At 48.8% G+C, this 27,203-nt stretch overlaps 1 protein-coding gene across 3 annotated transcripts in view; it reads left to right on the forward strand.

Annotated features, from left to right (window-relative positions):
- Positions 1-3,255: 3,255 nt before the first annotated feature.
- The window catches only part of IGF2BP1 (insulin like growth factor 2 mRNA binding protein 1), a 38,890-nt gene continuing 14,942 nt past the window's right edge, over positions 3,256-27,203 (forward strand). For all 3 annotated transcript variants that reach the window (XM_007176402.3, XM_057536291.1, XM_007176403.2), the window contains exons 1-2: positions 3,256-3,430; positions 4,603-4,663. In XM_007176402.3, the coding sequence (XP_007176464.1) occupies positions 3,256-3,430; positions 4,603-4,663 (236 nt within the window). The remainder of the gene's footprint in view (positions 3,431-4,602; positions 4,664-27,203) is intronic.

Consider the following 27,203-nt stretch of genomic DNA (forward strand, 5'->3'; position numbering starts at 1 on the left):
TATTTTTACATGGAAAAAATCAACATAAAAGTGAACCGAATTCAATTATTAACTTAAATTTGTTTCCCTTTGAATTTAGGATAGGAAAAGGTGGGCTGCATTTTACAGGCGTCTAGAGACCTGAATGAAGATTTTTGTGGGGTGTAACTTGCTTTTGTCTTAGGAATAAAGAGATAGAGTAGTGGACATGTTCCCCGGGGAGAAAACCTGAGAGGTGCTTCTATTAATTCCTAGATTTAAATTAAATGAAGCAAACAGCACTTAAAGTTTCTGGGAACTGGAATGCCCTCCCAAGTACCCTCTTCCTTGTTCCCAGATGTAACAGAAAAGGTTTCAGGAGATCGGGGTTCCTATATAGGGAAAGGCCAAGGAACACAACAGCCTTTCTGAGACCATCTTTTAGCCCTTTCAAAAGTACACACACAGCACCAAGAAGAGTCCCCGGGCAACAGACCCACACATTCTCGCCAAGATAATTTTTTTTTTTCCCCTGGCCTCTTAATTTTCCTCCGAATGTTCTTTGCTCTAGTACAAAGAACATTTGTATTAGCTTGCTTTTCAGTTAAGAAATTGTTTATTGAATACCTACTATGTGGCAGGCAGTTTCCAGCTCGTTGGTTTGTTTAAAATTGTTTATGGTCAAGAGCTGACTGAATATTAAGAGTCAGAAACAGGGAGCAGAGTCGGAGGAGGTGTGGGGGGTGGAATAGAGATATCGCCCACCTTCTTGGAGAGAAAACATTTTTCGTCTGCTCAGCAACTGATGGCTTATAGTATTTTAATTTCTGCAGACCCATGGAAAGAAAAAATATCACAAAAGTAAAAATCCGACAAACACGTGGCTGGCAAGAACAAAACGCGGATTTGGAGGGTGGGTTTTGAAGGTGGTGGAGATGGAGAAACCGAGTTGTAAGCCCTCCCCCATCCCCACCCCCAAGCCCCATTTCTTTTCAGCGCGCGGGGAAAACGGGGAGGGGGACAAAGGTGGAGCGTGCAGTTCTTTAACTCCTGACTTTTGAACGGTAGAAAATCTTCTGCCAGAAGGGCGGTGCGCCGAAGTCGGAGTCGGCTCACTGACTCTGCAAACACAAAATAATAACAAGAAAAAAAAAAAATCTAAGGCATTCATATCGGTGCAGCCAACACGTGTTGCGGAGTCGGCCCGGGCCGCAGGCGACTGAGACAATGGGGTCGGGGACCGGGAAAGGGAGAGTGACCCCCTTCCTCACCTGCCCTCGCAGCACGCGTGCCCGCGACAGAATTATTTCTCCCTCCCGCAGAACCCAGAGCAAAACCCCAGCTTCCGCCCAGTTCGAGGAGTCTCTGGTATGACTGGGGGTCCACCTCCGCCCCTTTCCCTGGTTCGCTGGGTAAGGGGGCTCCAGGGTCCCCTGGCCGCGCTCTCCACCACCCGCTGGCGCCATCCCAGCCCCCGCCGCTAGAAACTCGTTGGCCTCGCTCGCCCCTCGGCCTGGGATCCCGGGTGCTCGTGGACCGCACGCCCGGCTCTGCGTAGCGTAGCCGGGACTCCGAAACGCGCGGCCAACTGCCCCCTCCCCCACCGCCGAGACGGGGTGCGACCGCCCACGTGTCGCCCCTTGCCCAGTCGGGTCCGTCCCTCGGGTTCCCGGGGCTAGAAGATCCGGAACGAGTTGGTCAAAGGCGAGGGAAGGGACCAGGGCGGATCCGCTTCCCCCCTCCCCAGGCGGGCGGGGGAGGGGCCGCCGCCCCCTCCTCCGAGCACAGCTCCCGCCCCTCGCTTCCCCGAGCGCGGAGCGGAAATTACCCCCTCCCCCTGCGGGTCTGACCTGGGGACGTGGGCGGGGCTTAGAGCTCGGCCCCCGGCCCTCGGCGCCTCTCCCGCCTTCCCGCCGGGATCCAAATCCCGCACCCCAAACAAAGTTCCGAGACCCGAACCCAGCGCTGGGAAAGCTGCCGTCGCTGTCGCGGGTGGGACGGGGGGAGGGTACTCCACCTGTCTGCCCCCGCGTCAGGGAGGGAGAAAGGGATCATTTAGATCTCCACCCTGTCACTCCCTGCCTGAGACCTCCCCCTTCGGTTAGCCCGGGTCCGCTCACGCGACCACTCCTCTTCCTTCTCTCCACCCCTCCCTCTCTCTCGGGGTCATCTTGGGCCGGATCCGCGCTTTCCCCCAGGACCCCGAGACGTTATAGTTCAACAGCCGAACCCCCGGTATGAACCCCGGGGGAATCCCGAAACATGATTTCCTGTGGATCCCTGGTTTCCAGCCACGATCCCCCGTGTTTCCAGCTTCACAGTCCCGCGCTCGCAGGGCCCCTCGATCCTGTATCCCCCGAGGCGAGGGAGTCTCCTAGCGCTGGGGCTGGGAAGGCCGAGACCCCCCCTCCCACTTAAAGATCTAGGGGAATAGCGCTTTTCTTCTGAAATCACCGGCTCGCGCGACCCCCTCTTGAAGACCCCAGAGTCCTCGGCTTCTCTTTGTCTCTCTCGGCCGTCCCCCGCCTGTCAGTCGCTAGCAGTTAGCTGGGGTAGGGTGGGCTAACTCCCCCCACTCCCGACCACTCGAATAAAAAATAACCGCACATTTTATCCAACCCATTAAGAGGTGGGAGATTCTGGGCCGGACCACTCTCCCCCCAGCTAGGGCCCGGGTAGGGGGATGGGTAGGGGGCGGGGCGCCTCCCTAGGGGCCAGATTCTTGCAAGGGGGAGGGGGCAAGTAGAGCTTCGGGAAAACAGCCCCCACCCGCCCAACTTACCCGGGGGGTGAGTTGAGAGGCACCCTCCCCCCCCCGGCCGGGAGTTTGGTGGGCTGGGCCTGCTTGGAGGGCCCAAGGGCCCGGAGGCGTCGGGGGTCTTCCCCTGCAGGGTGGGTGGGGGCTTTCACCACGTGGCTTCGCCTTTTTTTTTTTTTTCCGCTCCATTTTTTTTTTTTCAAGTCGATTTTATTTAGAGGCGGCGCCAGGGCGGCCGCGGAGAAACGTGACACACCAGCCCGCTTGGAGGGGTTTCGGACAGAAGGGAAGGAGCCGAGCCGCGTCGTCCGCCTCCCAGCGCGCCGCGGGCACTTCTCCCGGGCCTCCCCGAACTCTCCCGCGACCTCTGCGCGCCCTCCGGCCGCCTTCCCCTCCTCGGCTCCGGACAACTTCAGGGGTGGGGTGCAAAGAAAGTTTGCGTCTGCTGCCGCCGCCTCCCGCCTCGGCCTAGGAGGCTCGCCGCCCGCGCCCGCCCGCTCGGCCTTGCCCAGGACTGCGTCCTGCCCGAGACCGCCACCATGAACAAGCTGTACATCGGCAATCTCAACGAGAGCGTGACCCCCGCGGACTTGGAGAAAGTGTTTGCGGAGCACAAGATCTCCTACAGCGGCCAGTTCTTGGTCAAGTCCGGCTATGCCTTCGTGGACTGCCCCGACGAGCACTGGGCGATGAAGGCCATCGAAACTTTCTCCGGTAAGAGTGCACCCACCTCCCCGGAAAAAGCACCGCGAAATGCCTGAACAACGGGGACCTGCTCCTCCTCTTTCCTTGCCCGCCAACTCCTCTCTGCCCCCGGCCTGCGGGGCTTGGCCTCGGTACCGACTCCCATCCACCTTCTCCGACGCCCCCTCCGTCCCCCCGCTGGCCCCTCGCGCGGAAATATTCGGCTTTCCTCGCCCCTTCCTCCTAGCCCGAGATGAAGAGCTGGAGGCTTTAGTGAGGTGATCCTCCTAGCCCCCCACCGACGGGGCGGGAGCCCATGTTGGCAGGAGTGGGGGGGGGGCTCGCCACCGAGGCCAACTCAGTCTGGGCGCCCTACGTCAGTCCCTCGGTGTCCGAGGCTGGACGCCCCCACCCCGTGCGCACCCCCTCCCCTTCCTCCGCCGTAGGCCTTTCCGGGCTGGGAAGGGGTCCCCGCTCCGCTCCCGACCTCCAGGGTTTCCGTGGGGACGGCAGCCTTCGGGCCTGACCTGAGAGGAGCGGGGTCCCGCCTACCGCCCAGGGCCCGGGGCTTGAGCCATTTTGATTTGAAAGTGGGGCGTGAGCGGGGTGGCGCGGCGGCGGCGGGTCGCCATGCTGCTTCCCGAGACGCCCAGGCTGGGCCGAGAGGCGCGCGCCGCGGCCGCCGGGGACCCTTCCCGCGGGGCCCAGCTCCGCTCCCCCGGACCTCGCCTCCCGGCCGGCCCCGACAGGTGACCACCCCGCCGCCCGAAGCCCTTCTCCCTGGCTTGACAGGAAAATAAAGTTTCATTCTGCAGCCCCACCCCCACCCCCCGCCACAGACTTTGGGAGAAACGGGGAGCCCTTTCTCGGCCCCTTCTCCCCACATCTGGGAGCCGTAAAGGCAGCCGGCCCACACGGACGCCCTCGCACCTCCCCCAGATCCGGCTCCCAGAGCCGTCCACTACTCGGCTACCTCAGTGAGAGAACAAAACAAAAATTCAGAAAACACGATAATGAATTTAGAGAGTCCACCATTCCCCAGGCGACCTTTTCGCATCCGGCTGCGGAACCCACTACCTGGATTCCTAGGAAGATCTCAAATCCCAGTAACTCCTGAATTACCCTGATTTCTCCTTCTTTTTGCCGCCCCCCCGCCCTCCCCGTCCAAGCTCTCATGTTGTCTTTTTCAATTTAATCTTTAGGGAAAGTGGAGCTGCAAGGAAAACGCCTAGAGATTGAACACTCCGTCCCCAAAAAACAAAGGTAGGAAAGAGCTCTTCTCTGGGGAGGGGGTCAGCCTGGGGGCGCTGAGAGGCTGTGTTCAGGGGTCCATAGTGTCTCCAGTGGAAGAAACCCATTACTGGCCTTCCCACCCCCAACTCCGGATGTTGGGGGCAGGGAGGGAAGATTGGCTAAGATCTTGTAATGGGTGGTTTACAGCTTGTAAAAAAAAAAAAAAAAAAAAGCTGAGGCTGGGGTGGGCTAGGAGATGTTACTTGGAGAAGTAAAAGGAAGGAAAATCAATAGAGGAGAAACCTTGTGGAGTTTGTTCAAGGTGTGTAGGACCATTTTTGTGGGGAAGCTAAAAATCTTTAGAGAGTTGAGACTCATGGACATTCAGCAACTTTCTGGCAGGACTGTTTTTCCCCCCCTTCCCTCACCATAATTCTTAAGTGGATTGGGAGGGGGTCCCCTTTGACTCTCTAGGGGAAGTGGAATGAATTCCTGCCCCCCAAAGAATTCTGTGCTTGTGCTTTATTTATATTTCTGCAACAGGCAAGGACATTATTTTTTTCACAGACACCTACCTCTAGTCCCTCCCATCACACATCCTCCCCTCCCAACTGGATTTTGCAAATATGCTTTGGCTGTACTATCCTTTCTGAGCCCCCCACCCCCACTCCTTCAGTCCATTGTTGCAAGGGGACCGACCATCTGGGGTGAGAGCTTTGTGTTCAGGCTGTGAGCTGGGGCTCTTTGGAGGGTCTAGAACTCCCTGGATGAATGGAGTGTGTGTGTGTGTGTGTGTGTGTGTGTGTGAGAAAGAGAGAGAGACTGTGTTCCAATACCTTCCTATCCTCACTTCAGCAAAGGGGGTAACTCTTATCATGTTATCCCCAAAGCTGATTCATGGTTCAAATCTTTCATTGAACTCTGGCTGGGAAGTATAAGGGCAGAGTCTTTCTGCTTTCTCAGACCTGACTTTAAACATGTTGACAGTGCAGAGTTTTCTCTCATGTTGCAGCCCCCAGTAAATCTTTGATCTTCTCCTCGCTTTCTCCCCTCATTTCAACTGGAAACTTGCTGCATTTTAGAATAGTTCCTGGCCTTTTCTGGGTGGGAAGGTGGAGGTGGGTGGCTCTGTTTTTCTGAAGGCAGTTAAGAGAGTCTAGAAAGTTTAATGTGAGAAAAATCTTTCAGTGGTTTAGCTTGAGATATTTAAGTAACTTGGAACTATTGTTTCTATAGATGATCAATATGGCTTGTAACTATGTTTATAGAGCTTGTGATTTAACCTCAAGTGCTTGAAATACTCTGTTATTGGAAAGGCAATTAGAGTTAGGAGTAAAGAGGCAATAAAATCGGAAGAAAGGGAAAAAGTCTTATTTATTATTTGGAAGCATTTCCTGGAGATGGGAATGAGAGAACTATGTACACTGACATCAGTAGATCTACTGAGAAGATAGTGGATATTTGAACTGAAAGCTGAGTGTTTGAAACATGTTGATGAACAATAACCAGAATAACTGGAATTCTGAAATATATGGAATTTTTTTCTTTTGCTCTAAAGGATGGTTTAAATTTTAAAGGGAATGAAGTGATAAGCAAGAAAATAGCAAAATGTGATGAAATGGAACCCACAACATTTATATTTTAATTTTCATGGTGCTCAGTGTTTATGGATATTTTCCCCTAAGCCATCTACTTGCTTTAAAGCCATTTTTAGGCTCCTTCTTGTTCCCTCCAAAATGTATTACTGAGGGCTCCTTTCAGTTGGGAAGGGGTGGGGTTTGTGAGGAGTGGGTACAGAATCTTCCCTTCCACACCCATATTCAATCTTTTGTGTATTCTCTCCCCCTTCCTGAAATAATTTTTGAGCACAAACATTGAGTCAGTTGTGTTTTATTTTTTTCTCTGAGTGGTGGTAAGGCACTTCATTTTTCTAGAGTGAATCAATTTTTGAAGTTTTAGGATTTAAAAAAAGAAAGTTTGTTTTCATGAAGTCAGTTTGCTCTATCATTTTGTGTTCTTTGAGGAAGCATGTTGTGGTATGTGTTTTTAGTCTGTCTGAAAGTATTTCTACAGTTGGTTTGTTCCTGGCTTTTTCAGTCTCATGGATGTATAGAACAGGAACTAGTTAATTAACTATGACTAATATATTTTAAGCAAAATGAACAATGGTGCATATATATATTTTGTGTGTGTGTATATATATTGTTTTCACTATTTAAAATAGAGGAGAACTCTTCTTGATGTACTCAGTTCCAAATGAATTATGACTTTTTAAACATTTCTAAGAGATTCATTAAAACCTGGCAACCTAAATGTTCCTTTTTTTTTTTTAAGAGGGGGGTTATCGAGAAAAAGCTACAATATTTTTTAGCAGTTATTAACTCTGAGTAACTGATTTTGAAGTATTAATATATTTTGTTTTAACCTTGTCTCTATTTGCTAAATATAATTTATTCCTTTTTAAGAACTCAAGAGACTGAACATTAAGTTGAAAAACTGAAAACATTAAGTTGAATTTTTAAAATGGGCGGTGTTAAATTTCTCTGAGATCACCTTCCCAAATACTCTCTTAGTCAGTGTTGGAATTTTGGTCAAGAGTTTCAGTTTATTGTTGAGAATTTGTATATATTCACTGTCAAGTATTAGGACAAAGGAGGAAAACCAAAAGCATTTTAAAGACAGTTGTGGAAAGGATTTGTATGTTTTTTTTGTTTGTTTGTTTTAATTTGAGACACTTGAGTAGTTAAGGTAAAGGGGTATCATGTTAGTGAGGCTTGGGTATTTGGGGAGAAAATTCCTTAAAAGGGAATTAAATTTTTGTTTCATTTGCCACTGTGTGTGCCTTTTTCTAGAGGAATGTGGCCTAAAGATAGCATACCTCCTGTCCACTGGTGTCATCAAAATAAAAGTTGTTGCTGTTAAGAAAAAAAGTGAAGAGATGTACTGCATTTCTCTAGGTGAAATGTGTTCAAGTTAAAGACTTTGATTTCCTTAGGCAGATTAATGGTTGTTTTCTCTGACTTAAAATGAGGTGGGCTAATAACACTTCCCTTAAATTTCTAGCTATCAAAAAGCACACAGAAATTGGTCTCCTAGCCCTATAAGTGTGAGAACTCTCAGAAGAGAAAGTATTCAAACTTAATTCTGATTTTATGGTTTAATTTTCTAAAGTTAGTTGCTTTAGAAATCTCTGCAAAGGGATGTCTTGTAAGTGGCAAAAATATTTTTAAGTGATTTGCGGAGACTCTGAAGAAATAATTGGATCACTAAATGTTTTAAAAACAGACAAAAATTTTGCCTTCAGAAATGGGTTTGCCTTTAAGGAAAATTGTTCTTATGGGCTGAAAATTAAGTATGGGGGTTGTTAAGAAACAAGGGAATGTCTTTAAAAAACAACTATAAAGGAGGACAAGTACTAGGGTGGGAGTACTTGCAGGCACTTTTTTGCCTTAGTGGTTATGGTTGAAAGATACGTCTGACCAGATATTCAACTAGTAAGTTCAAAGTAGAAACGGTTTGTGACACTTTTAGCAAAAAGGTTTTCTTACTAATGTCAAGTTTTTGAGTTTTAAATAAGTTGATTCTTAATTTTTCTGTGCTGTTTGGAGGAAAGGTGGAAATCAATTCACTTTCTCCATTTTAATTTTCACCTAGAAAATAATGTTTACAAATTCATAAATTAAGTTTTTTTCACTGCTAGAGAAATCTTTAACTTGTTATTTAGTGCTCAGTATTTCAAGGTGACTTTCCTAAAGACAGTGGTATATGACTATCCTTTGGAAGAGTTGTAGGTTTCCAGAACACTTTATTTTCTAACCCAAAGTAGAAAGATGAAATTTTACTCCAGTGGTTTCCCAGATGGAGAACTTTTGAGTAAAAAGGGGGAAGAACTGTTAATTCCCATCACTAATTTATTCAAAGTATAGTTAACTGTTTCAAATGTGAAGTTTTAATGGCATAGATTTTGCTGGAACAAGAGCAAAACATTCTTTCTTGTAATTATGTTTTAGAGACAAAATACATGACATTACCATTGGAAGAATCTTGATTCACAGGTCCAGAGCTTCTAATCTTTTAAAATTACCTTAATATATGTCATTTGAATCATATTTTATGTGTTTGGGTACTTTTAAGGCTTATTTTTTGAGCTTATTTATTCTATAATGTGTAACATCCAGTTGACAAAGATACCATTGAGATTGGCTAGTGAGTATAAAATTTTAAAACATTAAAATTTTAGTTAAGTGAAAAGAGGGAGACCTAAGTGCTATTTGTAGAAGTCTAAGTAAGGGTTTTTGTGTTGAAGAGATATGTATTGGTTGTACCTGTGTTGATTGTCGTGTGTGTGGGGGGGTGGTAGTGTTGGTGATGTTGTTATTAGAATAAATGTATGAAGCAAAGGCGTTTGAAGAACAGACATTTTGCCAGCTGTTAGAATTTAAATTCAGTCTTGTTCGCTCCCCATCCTCTTAAAAGATTCTTAAAATGTGGCTAATGCCTTCCAGAAAGTGCAGCTTAGATTTTGGGATGGGAGTGTTTGGGAGAGAAAAGAGGAGGAGGAAAAAAGCAGCAGGGGAGACTGGAAAAATCAGACGAGTTAGTCCTGGGTTGGAAATTCCAGACGGGGGAAAAAAAAGAGAGAGAGAGGGAGAGAGAGAGAGAGAGACGGGGGGGGGGGGGGGTGGGGAGAGAGAGAGAGAGAGAGAGAGAGGGAGAGGGAGAGGGAGATGGGGGTTGGGGTGGATTGCCCGCTTCCCTTTTAAAGAGGAGCGGCTGGAGGCGCACAGCGACCCACGGGAGAGGGGGTCGCAGACACCAGGCTTAGAAGACGGGTGGTAGATTCAGCCCAGGGCAAGGCGATTTTTGCTTTCGGAGTTGCCTGCCTTCCCTTCGCTTTTTCAAAAAACAGAGAAAGTCGCGGCGGCGCTGGAGGCGCTTCCTGGAGAGCCCGCGCCGGCCCCGCTGCCCTTCCCCGCCCGCCGCAGACCAAGCCCAGCCCCGGCCTCGCAATCTCTGCCCGCTCCGCGCAGGGGCCCTCGCCTGCCTTTGAACCCGCCCCTGCCCGGGAACATCCGCAGGCCTGGGTCTCCGACGAGGGCTTCCTTTCCCAGGGTCCCGAGACCCCTGGCTGCGGCGCGCCGGCCCACAGCCTCGCCTTCGTTCTGGGAGCCCCCAGATCCCAAACCTCCCCGCGGCTTCCCCAGCCTTCCCCACTGGGAGAGGTCCCAGGCCCCGCGGTGCAGACCTTCCAGCGCCCGCGCTGTCTCAAGACCTTTACATTCTAAGGCAAGAGCTAAAGGCTGGAGGGTGATTGTGGAGTGAAGAGTCAGGGGAGGGAGGAAAAAAGCAGGTCAGGGGAAAGTAAGAGGGGAGAGGTGGAGAGAAAATGGAAGTGCATGTTAGCTGTTGCCCTCTCCCAGGAGCTGAGGCCCCTTGGCCATGGGGCATAGAACCTTGGAGAGTTAACAGCGTCGCATAATCTGTAATCTTCAGTAGATGGACTGTGTGTCCCCATGTCCCAAAGGCTGACTGAAACAATAACAAAGGGAATAATAGTAACCAGAGGTTCTATGATGGGTTTTATTTATGTTGTAAAAGATTGACAACGGGTCTTCCAGTTGGCCACTGGCGAGGCTTTGAAGATCTTTCTCAGGGTCTCAGCCAGTGTTTGACTCCATGTTAATGTCAAATTTGCATAATACCATTTCCACCTGTGCCCAGTCCACACCTTTTTAAATGTCTGTCAAAACAAAGAAGAAAAGATCTCTTCTCAAAAAACGTGGAATCAAAATGTATGCTTTTTCGGTTATTGATAAAAGTTTGATTTAGCTAGAAAATGATCAACCAGGAGAGCGCCTGTGACAACACAAACCGTTTCAAGGGCGAATCGCCAGCAGGGAGATGTCCAGTCCCCAGTTTGTTAACTGCATTCTAGTAGAAGAACTTGAGTTTGTTTAAAGGGGGCTCTGTACTTTATAGTGGGTCCAAGGGGTCATCCTAGTATTGAACAAGCAGAGCCAGCTTTGTAAGACCTCCTTCTCCTTTGCAGCCAGTAGGTTGGCAATAAATAGTCATGGAATGAAGGAACAACAGGCTGGAACAAGCTTTCACCCTAAACGCAGACTGCTGAAATAAAACGTGTGTTGATTATGGGTAAATCACAGGAGAAAAGTAGGTCTGGACCTCATCATTTTAATATAGTTGGAGAAAACCTGATTGCGAAACACTGAAATGTAACTGTATACAGAACAAACACCACCAGAAATGCAGTCCTAGTGCAGAAGTCCAGGCTTCCAGGATTTGATGTTCTGGTCATGTGGCAGAGAGCAGAGAGCATGGCGAGCCCACCAGTGAACTGCTTTTGTATGAAATACAGAGCAAGCAGCTGGATGAGTAAAAGAATTTTTGACTGGATTGTCCAGATATTTTCAACACCCCTAGGACAAGTCTGATTATTAGACAAGTGGCATTTTGGTGGCTAAAGGCGTATAAGTGACCCATCAGGATGGGTGGGAATTTTAGCCATAGTTTAGGGGGAAGGTTGTGGAGAAAAGCTCTGTTAGAGAGGAGACAGGAGAAGTGGAGGATCTCTCTTCATTTTCTCTTTCCCTCTCCAATGTATCTGTTTTGTGGATTCTAGTCAATCCTTTCAACATTTCCTTAGGAAAAGTGGGTTAAGGAAGGCTTCAATTTTTATTCATTTTGAGTTAGTTTCAGTTAAAAAATTAGTCCTTCATCCAGATGTTTTGGCCACTTGAAATGGAAAATGTTAAGTCTAAGTTAAGTTTGATTGGATAGTTTAGTTGATTGGATATAGTTAGAATCTTTAAGAGGAGAAATCAGAGAATTTAGAAATTAAAAAAAATTGTTTTGTGTAAAGGTTGGTTGTGGAGCCTGAGTTCTTTGGCAACAGGAGCAGGGAGGACAGGAATCATTTTCAGAATTCTTGAGGCTCAAGGAGGGAGGAAGCTCTATTATTAGGTCAGAGTCTCATGACCTACCCTAGGTCCCTCACTCAGTCCTACAGGAGTGTGGAGGAAAGGTCTCTCCAGGAGAGCTCAGTGCTCAAAAACAAGAGTTTTGGAGTCAGGCAATGACTGGGAAACTGGAAGAATTACTTAACCTCCTTGAGCCGTCATTGCCGTAACTGTAAGCTGGTGCTGTTACACATTAGCTATTATTTTTCTTTGTTTCCCATGTGGACCTGTGCCTCCTGTCTTTGGACTGTGTATAACAGCTTGGCCATATATCTAAGGCAACAGGTACGGTGTTCAAGTACACTTCTGTGAATATGGCGTGTATTTTATGTGGAACAATGATGGATAGGCATATTGAGGGGGATTTGTGTGCAGGATGCTTTCGATAACCTGTGTGCTGAAAGGAAAGGCCACCTTTTGGGAGAGGGAGATGAAGCTCATCAGGGCAACCCTCAAGAGCCCCTAGATGTGGACCCTACCACTGTCTCTTAACCATCCTCTTAGGAGAATGGAGCATACATTGCAGTGTTGATGCCCTCAACCTGGGCCAGGTTCCTCGCTGAAATTTCACACTTCGGTGCTCCTGTCAAAAGTGCATGTAGGGTAGGGACTTTGATGAGAGGAGAACTATCCTAATTCCGCAGATGAGGTGTTGTAAGAATTCAGGATGAAGGGGACTGTGTAAGTCCTTTTGGGGGTCTGAGGAAGAAGAAATGGGCAGCTTCCCCTATCTGGTAGGAGATGGGCATGTTTGTCTTGAAGTTCTGTTCTTGCTTAAGCTAACAAAGTAGGCATTCAGGAGTTGGGGACCCTTGGCTGCGGAGGAAGTGACTGCATACGTGGCTTCCCTTCCCGTGCCCTCTTAGATGGCAAAGCCACAGTGGTCTCAGTTTCTCTCCCTGGTCTGGAAACAGTCCCCAAAGGTGTGCTCAGGACCCACCTTGATGTCCACTTCCTTTTTTCAGCCCTCCCTGCCCAAAAGGTACAAACTCACAAACCCACAGACTTTATAGCCCCTTTCCACATCTCAGTCCAGGGAATGAAGGTTGAATCTTCTCTTAGTGGGGTAGGGAGAAGGGCTTCCAATCCGGATGTGGTTTTAGGCCATTTAACAGGCTTGTGACTTTATTCAGTTACTATAAAGGGTTTTACAATTAGTTTATGCGGAATGATGTGTGTTGCCTCTTTTCTGGAGTGGCATTTGGGATTGCTTGGGACTTGTCACCTTTCCATTAGGTACTCTGAGGAGGAGAAAATGAGGGGAGAGAGGAACAAGAGTGGGCCTGTTGGGTGGAGTAAGCTTGTTGAGGCTATCTATTCAGAGTTAGACGTATTTATGCTACTTCCTCCTCCAGGTCTCTAAGTTGCTTGGGAGGAGAAGTCCAACTGTAATAGAGAGCAGTTGCTTTGGCAGGATTTGGAGACAGAACCCTAAATTAAAGGGCAAAGATGATCCTTCACAGACGTGGCTGTTGGTGGCTGCAGCCAGTGTGTTCTGAGCGAGGACGAGATGTAAATAGGATGTTGGCTGCGGAGACGGCAGGGTTCAGAAGAATAATCTCTTCACTTATTTTCTAGAGTGTCCACTCCAGCAACCTTTTATTTAATGTAGAAGGGAAAATCTAGCTGACTGAAGTTATTTTATATAGAGAGGTTTCCTCCCAATGTTTATTACCATTTGATTCAAAGCCGCTTCTGCTGACTTTTTAGAATAGAGTGGAGTGATATCTGTCCGGAATAAGCTGTGGGAGGCAAGAGGTGGAATAAAATGATCTTCACGAACCTCATAACCTCACAGATCTCTCAGATCATCTTTCTTTCACTTTCCCACCCTTGCCCCGACCATCTTGAGTAGTTTCCTTTAAACTTCTTTTTTTTTTTTTTTTTTTTTGCGGGGGGGGGGGCATGCCTCACGGCATGGGGAAGCTTAGTTCCCCGACCAGGGATTGAACCCCTGCCCCCTGCATTGGAAGTGCAGAGTTCTAACCACTGGACCACCAGGGAATTCCCTAAACTTCTAACTAGAAGAGGAATGATGCCTGTCTAGGCCCACGTTCCTTTGTTCTCCTCTTCAGAACATCACATGGTCAGCCACTTCAGCCTGGGTGTGTGGGGCTCTTGCCAGTCAGTCATTAGCCATTTTTTGGAGATGGAGTGGGGTGTTAATTTTAAAAATATATATTTACAACTAAATCATGTAAGAAAATATTTAACATGTTATAGACATCTGATAGCTTGCATATTGCTCCAAAGCTTGGTACTGCTAACCATGCATTCATTCACACATGTATGCATGCACCCACTTATTTTTATCTATTCAGAGTCTACTATTTATTTTTAATAAATGTATTTATTTATTTATTTTTGGCTGTGTTGGGTCTTCGTTGCTGCAGGCGGGCTTTCTCTAGTCGCGGTGAGCGGGGGCTACTCTTTGTTGTGGTGCCCCGGCTTCTCATTGCGGTGGCTTCTCTTGTTGCGGAGTACGGGCTCTAGGCGCGAGGGCTTCAGTACTTGTGGCACGTGGGCTCAGTAGTTGTGGCGCACGGGCTTAGTTGCTCTGCGGCATGTGGGATCTTCCCTGACCAGGGCTCGAACCTGTGTCCCCTGTATTGGCAGGCGGATTCTTAACCCCTGCGCCACCAGGGAAGCCCCAGAGTCTGCTACTGACATGCCCTCTGCCAGGTTATAGAAATATAATGAAGAACAAACAAAAGACCTTGGTCTTTAGAGTGGAGACAGCAAAGAAATACAATTTATCAGATCATTTTTCTCCAGGAGCTTTTAGGTTTCCACCTCTATCCTTTTTTTTTTTTTGCTAAGCTGCATGGCACAGCCAAAAAAAAAATTTTTTTTAATTAAATTTCATTTTTATATTAATTAAAATTAATACGAAATAATTAAAATAATTTTACGTAGTAAAATATACATAACACAAAATTTACCATTTTTAAGTGTACAGGTCGGGTGTATTAAGAACATTCACAGTGGTGTGCAACCATCCTCTCCGTTCATCTCTAGAACTCTTTTCATCTTGCGAGACTGAAACTGTACCCAGTAGACAGTAACACCCCATTCCCGCCTCCCTCTGGCCATATTTAAAGCATCACCAATTTTGATTCTTACATGGTGGTCACCTCCTCATTCTGTTTAAAATGGGGGTCTTTGCCTGACCCTTCTCCTGAATTATACATTTGATTATTTATTGGGTTTTTATTTAGCATTATTGGGTCTTTTTCAGGGCAGGGAAGGGAGACATAGGGAGAAGGAGCTGCACAAAAGAGGTGCAAGATAAAATTCCTGCCCTCCAGTGTTTTCACTTTAGATCCAGGAAAAGCTGTGGGACAGCAGAGGCTAAGAGACTGCATGCAATGAGAGGCACACAAGCTCAGGAACTAACAGGAGGTAGGCTTTGAGTGAGCTTAAGCTGTGTTTTTGGAGGACAGGCAGAAAAAATAGGAGTGGATTCAGGAGAGCACTGTGGACAGGCACGGAGATGTTTGTGGGAAGACAACTCTTCTGGAAGAGAGGGATGGCATCCTAGTGGGGAGAGGCCCCCAGGTAAGTATGGCAGATGTCCGTAATTTCCCTTATTGAGCATCTTCTTTTCTCTAGAGCTCTGTGTGACGTGCTGTGGGTCAAAAGACGAGTTCCTTCTGCAATAATAGGGAGCACAGGGCTTCCCTGGTGGCACAGTGGTTAAGAATCCGCCTGCCAATGCAGGGGACACGGGTTCGAGCCCTGGTCCGGGAAGATCCCACGTGCCGTGGAGCAGCTAGGCCCGTGGGCCACAACTACGAGCCTGCACTCTAGAGCCCGCGAGCCACAACTACTGAGCCCGCATGCGGCAACTGCTGAAGCCCTTGTGCCTAGAGCCCGTGCTCTGCAACAAGAGACGCCACCGCAATGAGGAGCTCATGCACTGCAACTAGAGAAAGCCCATGTGCAGCAACAAAGACCCAACGCAGCCATAAATAAATAAATAAATAAATAAATAAATAAATAAATTTTAAAAAATGCTTTAAAAAAATAATAGGGAACATTTATTGACTATCTACTCAGAGCTAGGCACTGTTCCTTCATTGAGTCCTAAGAACCCTGCAGGCATTATTCTTCATTCCACAGAAGAAGAAGCTGGAACTGGGTGGTTATGGTAACTTAGCCAAGGTCATACCTTGAATACTGGTGCTGGGTTTCAAACCCAGGCCTTTCTACCTTCAAGGCTGAGCTCTCTTAGAAGGTGGGAATAGCTGATCCTCTAATATTCAGAGAAGTTGAATGTTTTGGGGGGGAGAGCATAAGGTTAGCAAATAAAAACATGCCCAACATTAACTTCTCCCTGCTCTGAGCCTCCTTCCTCCGTAGGTGCTTCATACTTGCCTTGCATTATTTTTCCTCTCACCATTGAGATTTTCAGGCAATATTTAGTGGCTGAAGAAAACTAAGAACATTCTCCCCTTGTCTGGGCAGCTATCATGGGAAATGGGAATTCTGCTTTTAATGAAAAACCACGGAAAGGGGGTTGAATGAAGTGGAGAAGGACTGGAGTGGTTTAGGATTCAGGCGTCAACCTCAGTTTGCCCTTCTGCCAGATGTGTGCACACCGTGGGATCTGGGGTCAGTATCTTCCTGGGCCTCGTGTCCTCATATGAAGCCTCCCCATCTCCATGAACCCCGCTAAGTAAGCTGGGTAGCTATTTTGAGTTCTAAGAGCTTCCATCCTTTGGCATTCCTATAGGTGCCAGGGCTGGCGCTTTGGGCTAATTTTTTTTTTTCCCCTTCCCCTTTCCTTTTGTTTGGGTTCAAACCTGGGGAAAATGAGAGGTTGGGGGGAAGGGCGCAGGGATCGAGTGGCTTCCCCTCCCATCCGCCCTCCTCCTAGCAGGAAGGGACAAAGAGTTGACCTTTGTTACAAGCCTGCAGAATCATAATTCATAGCTCATACATGTTTTTGAGGAGCGAGAACCCAGTTACCTTTCCCTGATGAGCAGGAGCCGGCTTCATGGTGGGGTGACAGTGGCTGGCTAGTGTCAACTTGGGACTAGGCACTTAACCTCTCTGAGCTTCTTTTTGAATTGCAGAATGGAAATAAAAATATTCTCAATCTTCTGTGGTTTAGAGGCTCAAATCAACCTGTGTTCTAGGCTCATAGGAGAGTGTGGATTGTAAACCCTAAAGTACTGTGTAAACGTGAGTTATTAATAAGACTACCATTAATTGATGACACCCCAAGAGGGCAGACAAAAGAAGGTCATTCGCATCCCCAGACAAATACCCTACTCTGCATGGAGGTGTGACTCTTCGATTATAAATTTTCTGTAGCCGCTCCCAGAACGCCCTGGGAGGGGAGGGTCTTTTTTTCGAGGCCCGGAAGGCCTCTTGGTTCCGCGCCCCCAGCCCACCCCACTCCCAGGCCTCAGTTCCTGCCTTCGCAGTGGGAGGCCTCCCGCCCGGGTCCTGCCTCCTCCCACAGCCCAGCCGAGGTCTCCAAGGAATGCCGCCTCCCGGGCCATTTTCTCCCCTTCTGCTTCTGCGGCCCCACTTCCAGCCCCTTCCCAGCCCCCTACCCCCAGCCGGTTCCCACTTAAATGCTTGCAGGCCTGTTCGCAGGCGGGAAGCCCCCTCCCCCACAGGACCACCTCAGTCACAGCCCTGACCACGGGGAGGTCGGGTCTGGATTTACTAAAGGACCCCGGAGGGGGAGCCTGCCCCTCGCTGGCTGCCTGGCTCACTGATGGGGTCGGGTTTCGGCCGGTGGCTCTGGAGAGAGAGAGAGACAAAGGGCAAAGTCCTGGTCCCCACCCCCACCCGGCAGCCCCCGGCGCGTGTCCCCTCCCCCTCTGGGCCCTGCGCGCGTAGCCCAGGGCCCCCTGGGCCGGGTGGGACCGGCTGGGGAGAGTCGGGACGCCGAGGGGGTTCTGGCGGCAGAACGTTCTAGACCGCCGGGCCCCGCAGCAGAGGGGGCCCCCGGGGACATCCTCTGTCCCCCTCCTTGTGCTCTGCCGACTCGGCCCACCCAGCGGCCGGGGTGCGGGGCCGAGCGCTCAGCTTCCCCTGGGTGAGGTGAGAGGGGCTGGGGGAAGGGGCCGGCCCACGTGGGGCACAGGCCCGGCGACGCCAGCCCGGCCGCTCAGCTGCTCGGCCCTTCTCAATTGCCCGTTCATGAGGACTCCCCTCCTCCCCCCCAGCTGCTGCCAGCCCTCCCCCACTCTCAGCTGCTGCCGCCCTTCCCCGGCACCTCTTTCTCAATTGCCCTGCCCGCGCCTGCTTTCCGCCGGCCTCCTGAAAGGCCGTGTTCGCCGTCCCTTGGGCTGTTAGAGACCTTGCCCCTGCTCCCCCCAGGATGGATGAGAACCGTCTCGAATGGTGCTGTCGTGACGCCCTGGCAGAGTCTGGGGCTGGGGAGAAAGACCTCTACAGAGAGGGCATTTTGCTCCCGGACAAGCCAGGGCAGAACTCAGGATAGGTGTCCATGTCAGAAGAGAGTTGTTCTGATGAAGATCTACACACTGGAAAGAAACAAACAGCAGCTTCCTGAAGTTTTCGGCCACCAACAGGGTCTGTGTTGGCAGCTGTGGAGAGGAGACAAGGATTCCTTGAGGTTGTTAAGGGACACACCAGAGCACCTTTCCACTAGTAGGGTGAATTAGTATTTTTCAACGTATGCTGGCATGCATTCTTATCCTTTAGCAGGAACACTAACAATTCCAAGAAGTACCCAGACTCCACTAGGGTCTTTCTCAGTGCAAATTGTGAGTTGCAGAAAACTGATTTCTCTTGAGTCTGGTCTAGTATCCTTTTCTTTGCTTCTCTGCCTCAAAATCCCAGCCTGGAGCTGTGCTTCCAAGCTTGCCGGTCCCTCCTGAGGAGAGAGCCTCTCCCCCTTGCTCCATTTCCGAGGCATGCCCCATAGGGCTTTCCTCTGGGTGTCAGCTCCACCCTCAGTCAGGTCTCTGGGCCCCAGAGTGCCAGACCTTTTGGCTCTTAAGCTTTCTGGAGAGATGCTGACATCTCCCCTGGGGGGTGAGCTAAACCAACGTCTCTAGTGAGGCTGGGGCAGGAAATGGTCATTCTAGCCCCCCTCCACCTTTCCCTCTGTCGGAGCAAATTAACCCCCCCCCCCAAAGAAGATCCTGGAAATGCTTCCCATTGCCAGCCAGAGAAGGCAGGTGAGCAGTGTCCCCAGTGGTTAATTTCTTATCCACACCATCGCTGCCTGGACCAACAGGGTTGCACTGCTTACACCAGGTCACTTCTCCTGTTTGTCTCCATGCATTAGGTTTAGTCTGATGGCTTCATCACACCTCGCACTTCACACTGTGTAGGGCTCAGGAGGCCAGCTCTGGCTCTTGGAGCCCCTCAGGTGAAAGAGCACGGTTCTAGGCAGAGAGAGCATGGTGGAGGGAGGGAGTGGCAGTTGGCCTAGGCCGACTTGGAATTTGACTGGAAAGAGCTCCACTGTCTCAGCTTCTGTTTTGGCTTCCTCTGGCACTGCCCAGATGGGCAAGAAAAAAAACGTGAGCTCTCTCTAGTCAAACCATGTATTTCCGAGATGAGTGAATTGAGCAAAGGATTTATTCCTCTTTTGCTTGCTTTCCAACATCGGGTGGCGCCTTCCCACCCGCCTCTCACCTTTGCAGCCCTGCCTATCCCAAACCGACGTGAAATTTTTCAAGACAGAATTTTTGGTGACTACACTTTTTCCCTGCTAACAAATCTCTCTGACAGTCATCCAGCCGTATTATAGTATAGCTAGCTCTTCTGCAAGTTAAATCCTGTGCCCAAATTGGAGCCGCATGCAGTAAAAGCCAGTTGGCATGCACTTAGCCATACAGGATATGGGCATTTTTCCTGCTGCTGACATCGGGGCTGTACAACTTCTGCTGTGTTAACACTTCTTGTCAGAGAGAAAGAAGCGAAGTTTGGTGAGATGAGCATAAACCAGCCTGGGAGGAGGCTGGTTTATGCTCATCATAAACCAGGTAGGACTAGAACTCAGCATCAACCAGCTGAGTTCTAGTCCTGCCTCACAGTTGCCAAGTCTCTTTCCTTTTCCTGAGCCTCAGTTTCTCCATCTGTGAAATGAGGGTGACTATTTAAGACCCTCTCAGACCTCGGCGTAGGAATCTGATTTCCTCAATGTAGGAATCTGATTTTCTTCAATTGGAACTTCCGATTGCCGGGTTAATGGGGTGTGTGTGTCCTTGGTCGTGTAAGAGGCCTAGTGAATCCCCCTCTTCTTCCCTGACTCCAGGTAGGCCAGGAGCACATTAAACACAGTACAAGAGCCTGCCAGAGAGGGAATATCGTCCATCCCAGAGTTTCTCCCCGAGATTTGCGTTTCCTTCCTGTCCTCAGCATTAGTTCAGGAGCACATGTGGGACAGTGTGTGTGTGCCTCATACCTTTAAAAGACCATGTTCATGGGACCACAGATACATTCCAGTGGTGTCCCTGCTTTCCAGCTCCTCCCCCCAGTACTTTGACCCCTTGGTGGTGGCATCTGCTCTGCTTGGTCCTGCACCTTCCAGTAGGTCAGTGTTTTCCTTTCCAGCCCCTACCTTGCTGGTCAACCCACCCGACTGCCTGCCTGTCTGGCTGCCCTGCCTCTGGATCAGCCTGGCACGGAGCCCTGGGCATTGGGCCAGCTCCTCCTCCCCTCCCCAGCCTGGCCCGCTTTCTCAGCTACTGCCATGCTTGGAGCGTGCCAGGTCCGCCCCCTTCAGAAGCTTTCCTACACAATTATTTTTTTCTCCACCTCTCCACTCTACAGGGATAAGGAGGCAGGGTGGGGAGGAAGGACTAGGTCAGTGGTGATCTTATGGAAAGGGCAGAGGTTGGCACGTTAGGACATCTTTTATGTGTGATTTCCAGCTGGGGAGAAAAACTGGGATGGGAGCCAGCTTTGGGGGGGTGGTGCTTATTCTCCGGTGTCAGCCGCATGGGACTCTTGTTGAGGAGTCAACAAGATCACCCACTTCTTTTTTTTGGCCGCACTGTGTAGCACCCGGAACTTCCCTGACCAGGGATCGAACCCACGCCCCCTGTAGTGGAAGCATGGAATCTTAACCACTGGACCACCAGGGAAGTCCCAGGATCACCCACTTCTGAAAGGGTACTGTGGCCAGCCCACCTCCCCAACCCACTTAACCTTGTCTATTCTCTTCTCCCATCCCAAACCAAACTGAGGGGACTTCCCTGGCAGTACAGTGGTTAGGACTCCTCGCTTGCACTGCAGGGGCACGGATTCAATCCTGTTCGGGGAACTAAGATCCTGCAAGCCCTGCAACATGGTCAAACAAAACAAAACAAAACAAAACAAAAAAACAGCAACAGCAAAAAAAACCAAACTGGGGTCCCCTGCTGGACTGTAAACTCCTGAGAGCAGGAGGCTTGCCTGGCCTCTTCATCCCTCCACGCTCTGTGCTGCAGCATAGTGCCTTGCACTGTCCAGTAGAAATGCGAGGCAAGTCACATATGTAAGTGTAAATTTTCTAATAGCCACATTAAAAAAGAAAAAAGTGAAATTAATGTAGACGATTAATTCAAAAATTATTTTTAAAGTTAATTCAAAAGATTATTAGTTCAATATGGAATCAATATAAACGATTAATGAGATCGTTTACTTTTGGGGGGGGCTACTAAGTCTTAGGAACCCAGTGTGTATTTTATTTTACTGTTAGAGCCTGTCCCAATTCATATGCTAAATTTTCATTGGAAACAGTTGATCTGTATTTAGAGTTCATAAAATATACAGAAGAAAAAGTTAAATTATACAAACATTTTATTTTTAAGAAAAAATTCAGTTGCTGATTTGAAGTGCTCAGTAGCTACATATGACTAGACTAATGGCTACTGTAGTGTGGACAACACAGGCCCAGTGCATAGTAGGTGCCAAGAAAATCTGGAATGATTCCACAGCAGCTGGACACCAGAAACCTTGGGGAAGTGGTAGTGACCTTCTTGACTGCTGATTAGAATTGAAAGAGCATGGTGTTACTGCAAGTTTGAAAAATCTTAGTTGCTCACTCTTAAAATTGCCAGGTAATAACCCCAACTCCATCCCCAGTCAAGCTTAGCTTTCTAATTGCCTTGGGCTAGTTTCTTCCCACATTTTCGAGGAGATGTCTGCAGGCTGGAGTGAATTTTGCATTTTTCTGGTGGAGAGTGTTCTTAGCTTTTATCATATTTCCTAATGGGAACCTAGTCTCCAGGAAAAAAAGGGAGTTAAGAACCACTTAGGCAGACCATTAAGGCACAGAAAATCACTCTAATTAAGAAAGTGTATCACTATAGGTGGACAGGGTTGATCTCTGTCTGGGGACACAAGATCCAGTAAAATGGACTAATCCTAATCCTTGTTCCCCTGATATGAGAAACTGAGGTCTAGGGAGTTGAAGGCCTAACTTGCCCAAGAGCAAGCAGCCTGCTAGTCAGAGAATCACGGCCCGGGGGAAGGGTGGAGAGGTGAAGGGTCTAATCTGGAGATCCTGGTTTAATCCTAGTTCTCTGGAGAGATGAAAGTCCAGGTTTGACTCTGATAGTGGCCTCTGGGGGTTGAGGCCCCAAGCCTGAAAAGATTTCCAAAACCTACTGTTGCCTCCCTCCTCACAACTGGCCTGCTCCACCCTGGTTTAAAGGAATGCTTCCCTCTCGGGCAGGGTGAGGCCGCCAGCGTGATTGAAGATGGCACGCTACCCTCTGGGAATGGGGGTGGAAAGAGGAAGGAGCTGGTTTGCAAAGGGTTAGAAAAAGAACACTCCATGGGGCAGTTTTTAGCTGTCCTCCGGAAGGCCTGAAGACTGTTCCCCGGGTGCATTCCGTCCAGGTGTGCATCTGTCATATGGGGAGGCCCCCTTCTGAAAAGTGTCCTATCTATGCATCTGTTCCTCTCTCCGCTGGACTCAGGCCCGTTCTCCCTGCCCTCAGCCGGCTCCTCACCAGGGCCTGGATTCTTGCTAATAAAAATAAAAGAGGAAAACCTCATTGGCTTAGACCCATTAATTTTGAATCTGTGATGACTTTAAAATTGGGTGAGCTAGAATTATCTTTTTATTTTTGTTTTATTTATTTATTTATTTTTATTGGAGTATGGTTGCTTTACAATGTTGTGTTAGCCTCCACTGCACAACAAAATGAATCAGCCACACACACACAGATATCCCTTCCCTCCCACCTAGGCGACCACCGTGCATTAGGTAGAGTTCCCTGTGCTATAAAGTATGTTCCCATCAGTTGTCCATTTTATACATAGTATGAATAATGTATATGTGTCAATCCCAGTCTCCCAATTCCTCCCACCCCACCCCTTTCCCCCATGGTATCCATACATTTGTTCTCTACGTCTGTGTCTCTATTTCTGCTTTGCAAATAAGATCATCTATACCATTTTTCTAGATTCCACATATATGCGTTAATATACGATATTTGCTTTTCTCTTTCTGACTTACTTCACTCTGTACGACACTCTAGGTCCATCCACGTCTCTACAAATGACCCAATTTCATTCCTCTTTATGGCTGAGTAATATTCCATTGTATATATGTACCACATCTTCTCAGAATTATCTTTTTTTAAAAAGTTTTTTGTTATGGAAAAAAAAACTTTGAAATGTGGAAAGGATAATAATTCCACCATGTACTCATCACCTAGCTTTAAAAATTACCAAATCAGGGCTTCCCTGGTGGCGCAGTGGTTGAGAATCTGCCTGCCAATGCAGGGGACACTGGTTCGAGCCCTGGTCTGGGAGGATCCCACGTGCCGTGGAGCAACTAGGCCCGTGCACCACAACTACTGAGCCTGCGCGTCTGGAGCTTGTGCTCTGCAACAAGAGAGGCCGCGACCAGTGAAAGGCCTGCGCACCGCGATGAAGAGTGGCCCCCCCTGCTCGCTGCAATTAGAGAAAGTCCGCGCACAGAAATGAAGACCCAACACAACCAAAAATAAATAAATAAATAAAATTACCAAATCATATCCAGTCTGTATTAATTTTCCCCCTAATTACTTTAAAGCAAGTCCTAGACATGACATTTTATCTGTAACTATTTCAGTATGTATTTCTAGAAATCAGTATGATTTTATTTTATTTTTTATTTTATTTTTTTGGCCGTGCCGCATGGCTTGTGGGATCTTAGTTGCCTGACCAGGGATTGAACCTGCACCCTCGGCAATGAGAGCACAGAGTCCTAACCACTGGACTGCCAGGGAATTACCTGATTTTAAAATATTAACTATATATATTTTTTAAAAATAAATTTGTTTATTATTTATTTTTTGGCTGCGTTTGATTTTCATTGCTGCGCGCAGGCTTTCTCTACTTGCAGCGAGCGGGGGCTACTCTTCGTTGAGGTGTGCGGGCTTCTCATTGCGGTGGCTTCTCTTGTTGTGGAGCACGGGATCCAGGCACGCAGGCTTCAGTAGTTGTGGCTCGTGGGATCTAGAGCGCAGGCTCAGTAGTTGTGGCGCACGGGCCCAGCCGCTCCATGGCATGTGGGATCTTCTGGGACCAGGGCTCGAACCCACGTCCCCTGCATTGGCAGGCGGACTCCTAACCACTGCGCCACCAGGGAAGTCCTAAAATATTAACAATATTATCAAATGTCTAGTCAGTGTTCAATAAGCACAGAATAAGTTTTCCATTAACAATGGAAATATGCATCTTAAGGAGTTACAAGTGGGATGTTTCGACTTATTGGAGAGCAGCACCCACTCAGCAGGCCCGTTGTTCACTCTGTTGTGTGAACTCTGAGTATTTTAAATTTGTTCTCAAGCCAAAACTTGACTGTATTTTGGCAAAGGTTTTTTTTTCCTTTCTGCCATCAAAAAGGCAGCGCGGGGGACCGTGCAAAGAGCCTGGAACCAGACAGTCTTTGGGTTCAAATACTGGCTCTGGCTCACAGAACCTGTGTGACTTGGCAGATACTCAAGCCCTCAATCTCAGGACCCCTGTCTGTAAAGTGGAGCCGTGGTTATCGTGGTCATGGGTGGTGGGAGGCTTATAGGAGGTGCTGAATCTGAGCCTGGCATCTGGTAAGCACTCCTCAAATGTAAGCTTCTTCCTTAATGAACTGTTTTCCTTCCCATTCAGTCTCTAAGTCAATGACAGTTCTCTAAAAAGGTGAAAAGGACGAGAGCTTCCTGCCCAGGGAGCACTCCCAGCCATACTTCCGGGTGCCTAGCTCCTGTGCTTCCTGAATCTCTTGTTTTCCTACTTAACTCCTTACGACGCTGTTGCTCAGATGCTCTCTCCCTCCGGTCTCTCCTGGAATCTCCCCTGGCCTTGAATGGTCACTTGGTCCCTGTGGCCCTGGTGTCCCCTGCTTGTCCCCAGCAACATTAGAAAGGAGCATCCCTTGTGATTGCTCTGTATCTGGGGAGCTGCTCCAGGGTCTGGTAACTGCCCTGCTGGTCAGGGCAGGCAGAGGGGGTAAGAAGCCACCGGGTATCAGCATCCAGGGAAATAATTTGACTGGCGCAACCACTGCCTTCATTGCCAGGGGCTGGAGGCTTCATTCTTTCACTCAACAGGTTTATCAGCTCCAGGGTGGGTGGTGGCTCCTGAACCTCTGGGAGTTCCCTTGCTTTTCTAAACAATGGGTGTTAGAGTTTAGGGTCCTGCGCATAGTGCACAGTGCCCTACTGCCTGTAGGGCGAAGGCTCCACTCAGACCTAGTGGGAGCCGATCAACAGGAGTGCTGGAGTGGGGCCCTTTGGTTGTCACGGGAGGTGGGAGTGCGGGGGCTCTCTCTAGGCTGTGGTATCTGCCGCTATTTCCCCACCAGTGCAGAAGCCTAACCATTTTACTGTCACAGGTAGTGGCTCCGGGGGACCGGGACTGAGCACCACGGCATGGCAGGCACACCCCCGCCCCCCGCCCGCCTGCTTTAAGCCCTCACAAAAGCCCTATCAGTTTTCCGCAGGAAACTAAGGTACTGAGCGAAGAAGTAAGCAGTTAGGGTCTCTTAGCTTCCATGCTGATTCCCCAAGCCCTCAGCACACTGCCCCGGCCCAGTCTGAGCGAGGCATCCAGAAATACCTGTAGGGTGAGTGAGTCACCCATGGGTTCCTAGAAGGGACTACTGGGTCCAGTTCTCAGCATGGTCACATGTGCTTTGGGCCAGAAAGAAATTATGGTGTGTTAAGCACCATACTTAACACAAACCAGGCCAACGGCATAAAAGACAAAGGTTCTTCTTGGTCTCTGTGTTTTTGTCAGGGTTGGGGGCTTTGCTGGCCAGGTTTGGAGGCCTGAAGGGGCCTGGCTTGGGTTCCCAGGATTGGGTGTGTGTGCCCTGGAGGGGTGGGTGAGTCCCTGCCTGTTGGGGGTGGGGGAGGGTTGCCAGGATGTCTTTTCTTTCATTGGTTGGGTGTCCCTGCCCTCCTCCCCCTCCTGGAACATTCCAGACATTCCAGACTGCCATTGCTTTCAGGATATGGATTAACATCCCAAACTGAGATTTGATTTCACCTCCCCATCCCCTCCCAACTCCTCCCTACCCTGAAAAGGAAGCCCTTAAAACTGGGAGTTTGAAGTAGGAAGAGGGTATTTTTGACCCTTGACCTGAGATTATAGTGATCTATAGGACCATCTTGAAAGAGTGCTCTTCAAACTAAACTTTTGCAGGGGACTGCTTTAAGCTCTTACTGGTTTGAACTCCAGGCAGGCACCGCCCATCTCCTCGCAGTCCTTCCAGAAGCGTTTGCTTGAGGGAGGTCCTCCCTCAGCTTAGGTAACCCCTGTCACTAGCATTAAGGTAGATCAGTGTTCTCAATCTTCCAATGGTATAATCATCTCTTCAGTTCACCAAGAGTTTGATTTTCCTCATGTGAGGGCCCCTGCATTTTCTTTGCCCATTTCATCACGAAATGTGTTGTGTATGGGAAATCCTATATGCCATGTCATGCAGACGCCATGAGGCTCCCTCTTGGCCAGTGAATTGGATCCCAAGAAGCTGGCCTGGTGTGGGACCCGAGGACCTGGAACTGGACTTGTTTCTGACCCTTGTCCTGCTATAATCTAACCTCCTTAGATCAGGTTCATGAACCAACCAGAGTAGAGAACTGTGGACATAGATTCTCCAACACTTATGCTACATTTCCCTTAAGTTATTTCAACCTGGGAAAAGATTTCATTGATTAAGACTTTCTACCCTCAAAGCGGCAGAGCTAGAAGGGATCTTAAAGACCCTTCTGTTTTCATTTTACATCTCAAGACACTTGGTCACAGGGATGAAATGAGTGACCTGGCTGAGGACAGAGCCAAGATCAAAAACATTTACAGTTAGAGCTTAGCATCCCTTCCCTTGCTCTCATGTGTTTTGAGTACCCCTTCCCCCTAGCTTGGCAAGAACTGCCTTGGGCCCTGTTGCAGTCAGCCAGGAATACGGGGCCTGAAGCTTGAGTGGCTTAGTCAGAACAGCCAATCAGGGGCAGTTTAAGGGCTAGAACTGGATTTTCTTGCTCCCTAGTTTCATTTTCCCTCGTGCCACTAGAATTTTGTTGGACCATGTCCCTGAACTAAGAGTTTGTGATCAAGGATATGCAAAGACATAAGTGACAATTGACCAATGCAGGTCAAGTCAATTGAAATGTTTTAAG

Source organism: Balaenoptera acutorostrata, chromosome 20 (assembly GCF_949987535.1).
Source record: "Balaenoptera acutorostrata chromosome 20, mBalAcu1.1, whole genome shotgun sequence".
NCBI classification, from domain to species: Eukaryota; Metazoa; Chordata; class Mammalia; order Artiodactyla; family Balaenopteridae; genus Balaenoptera; species Balaenoptera acutorostrata.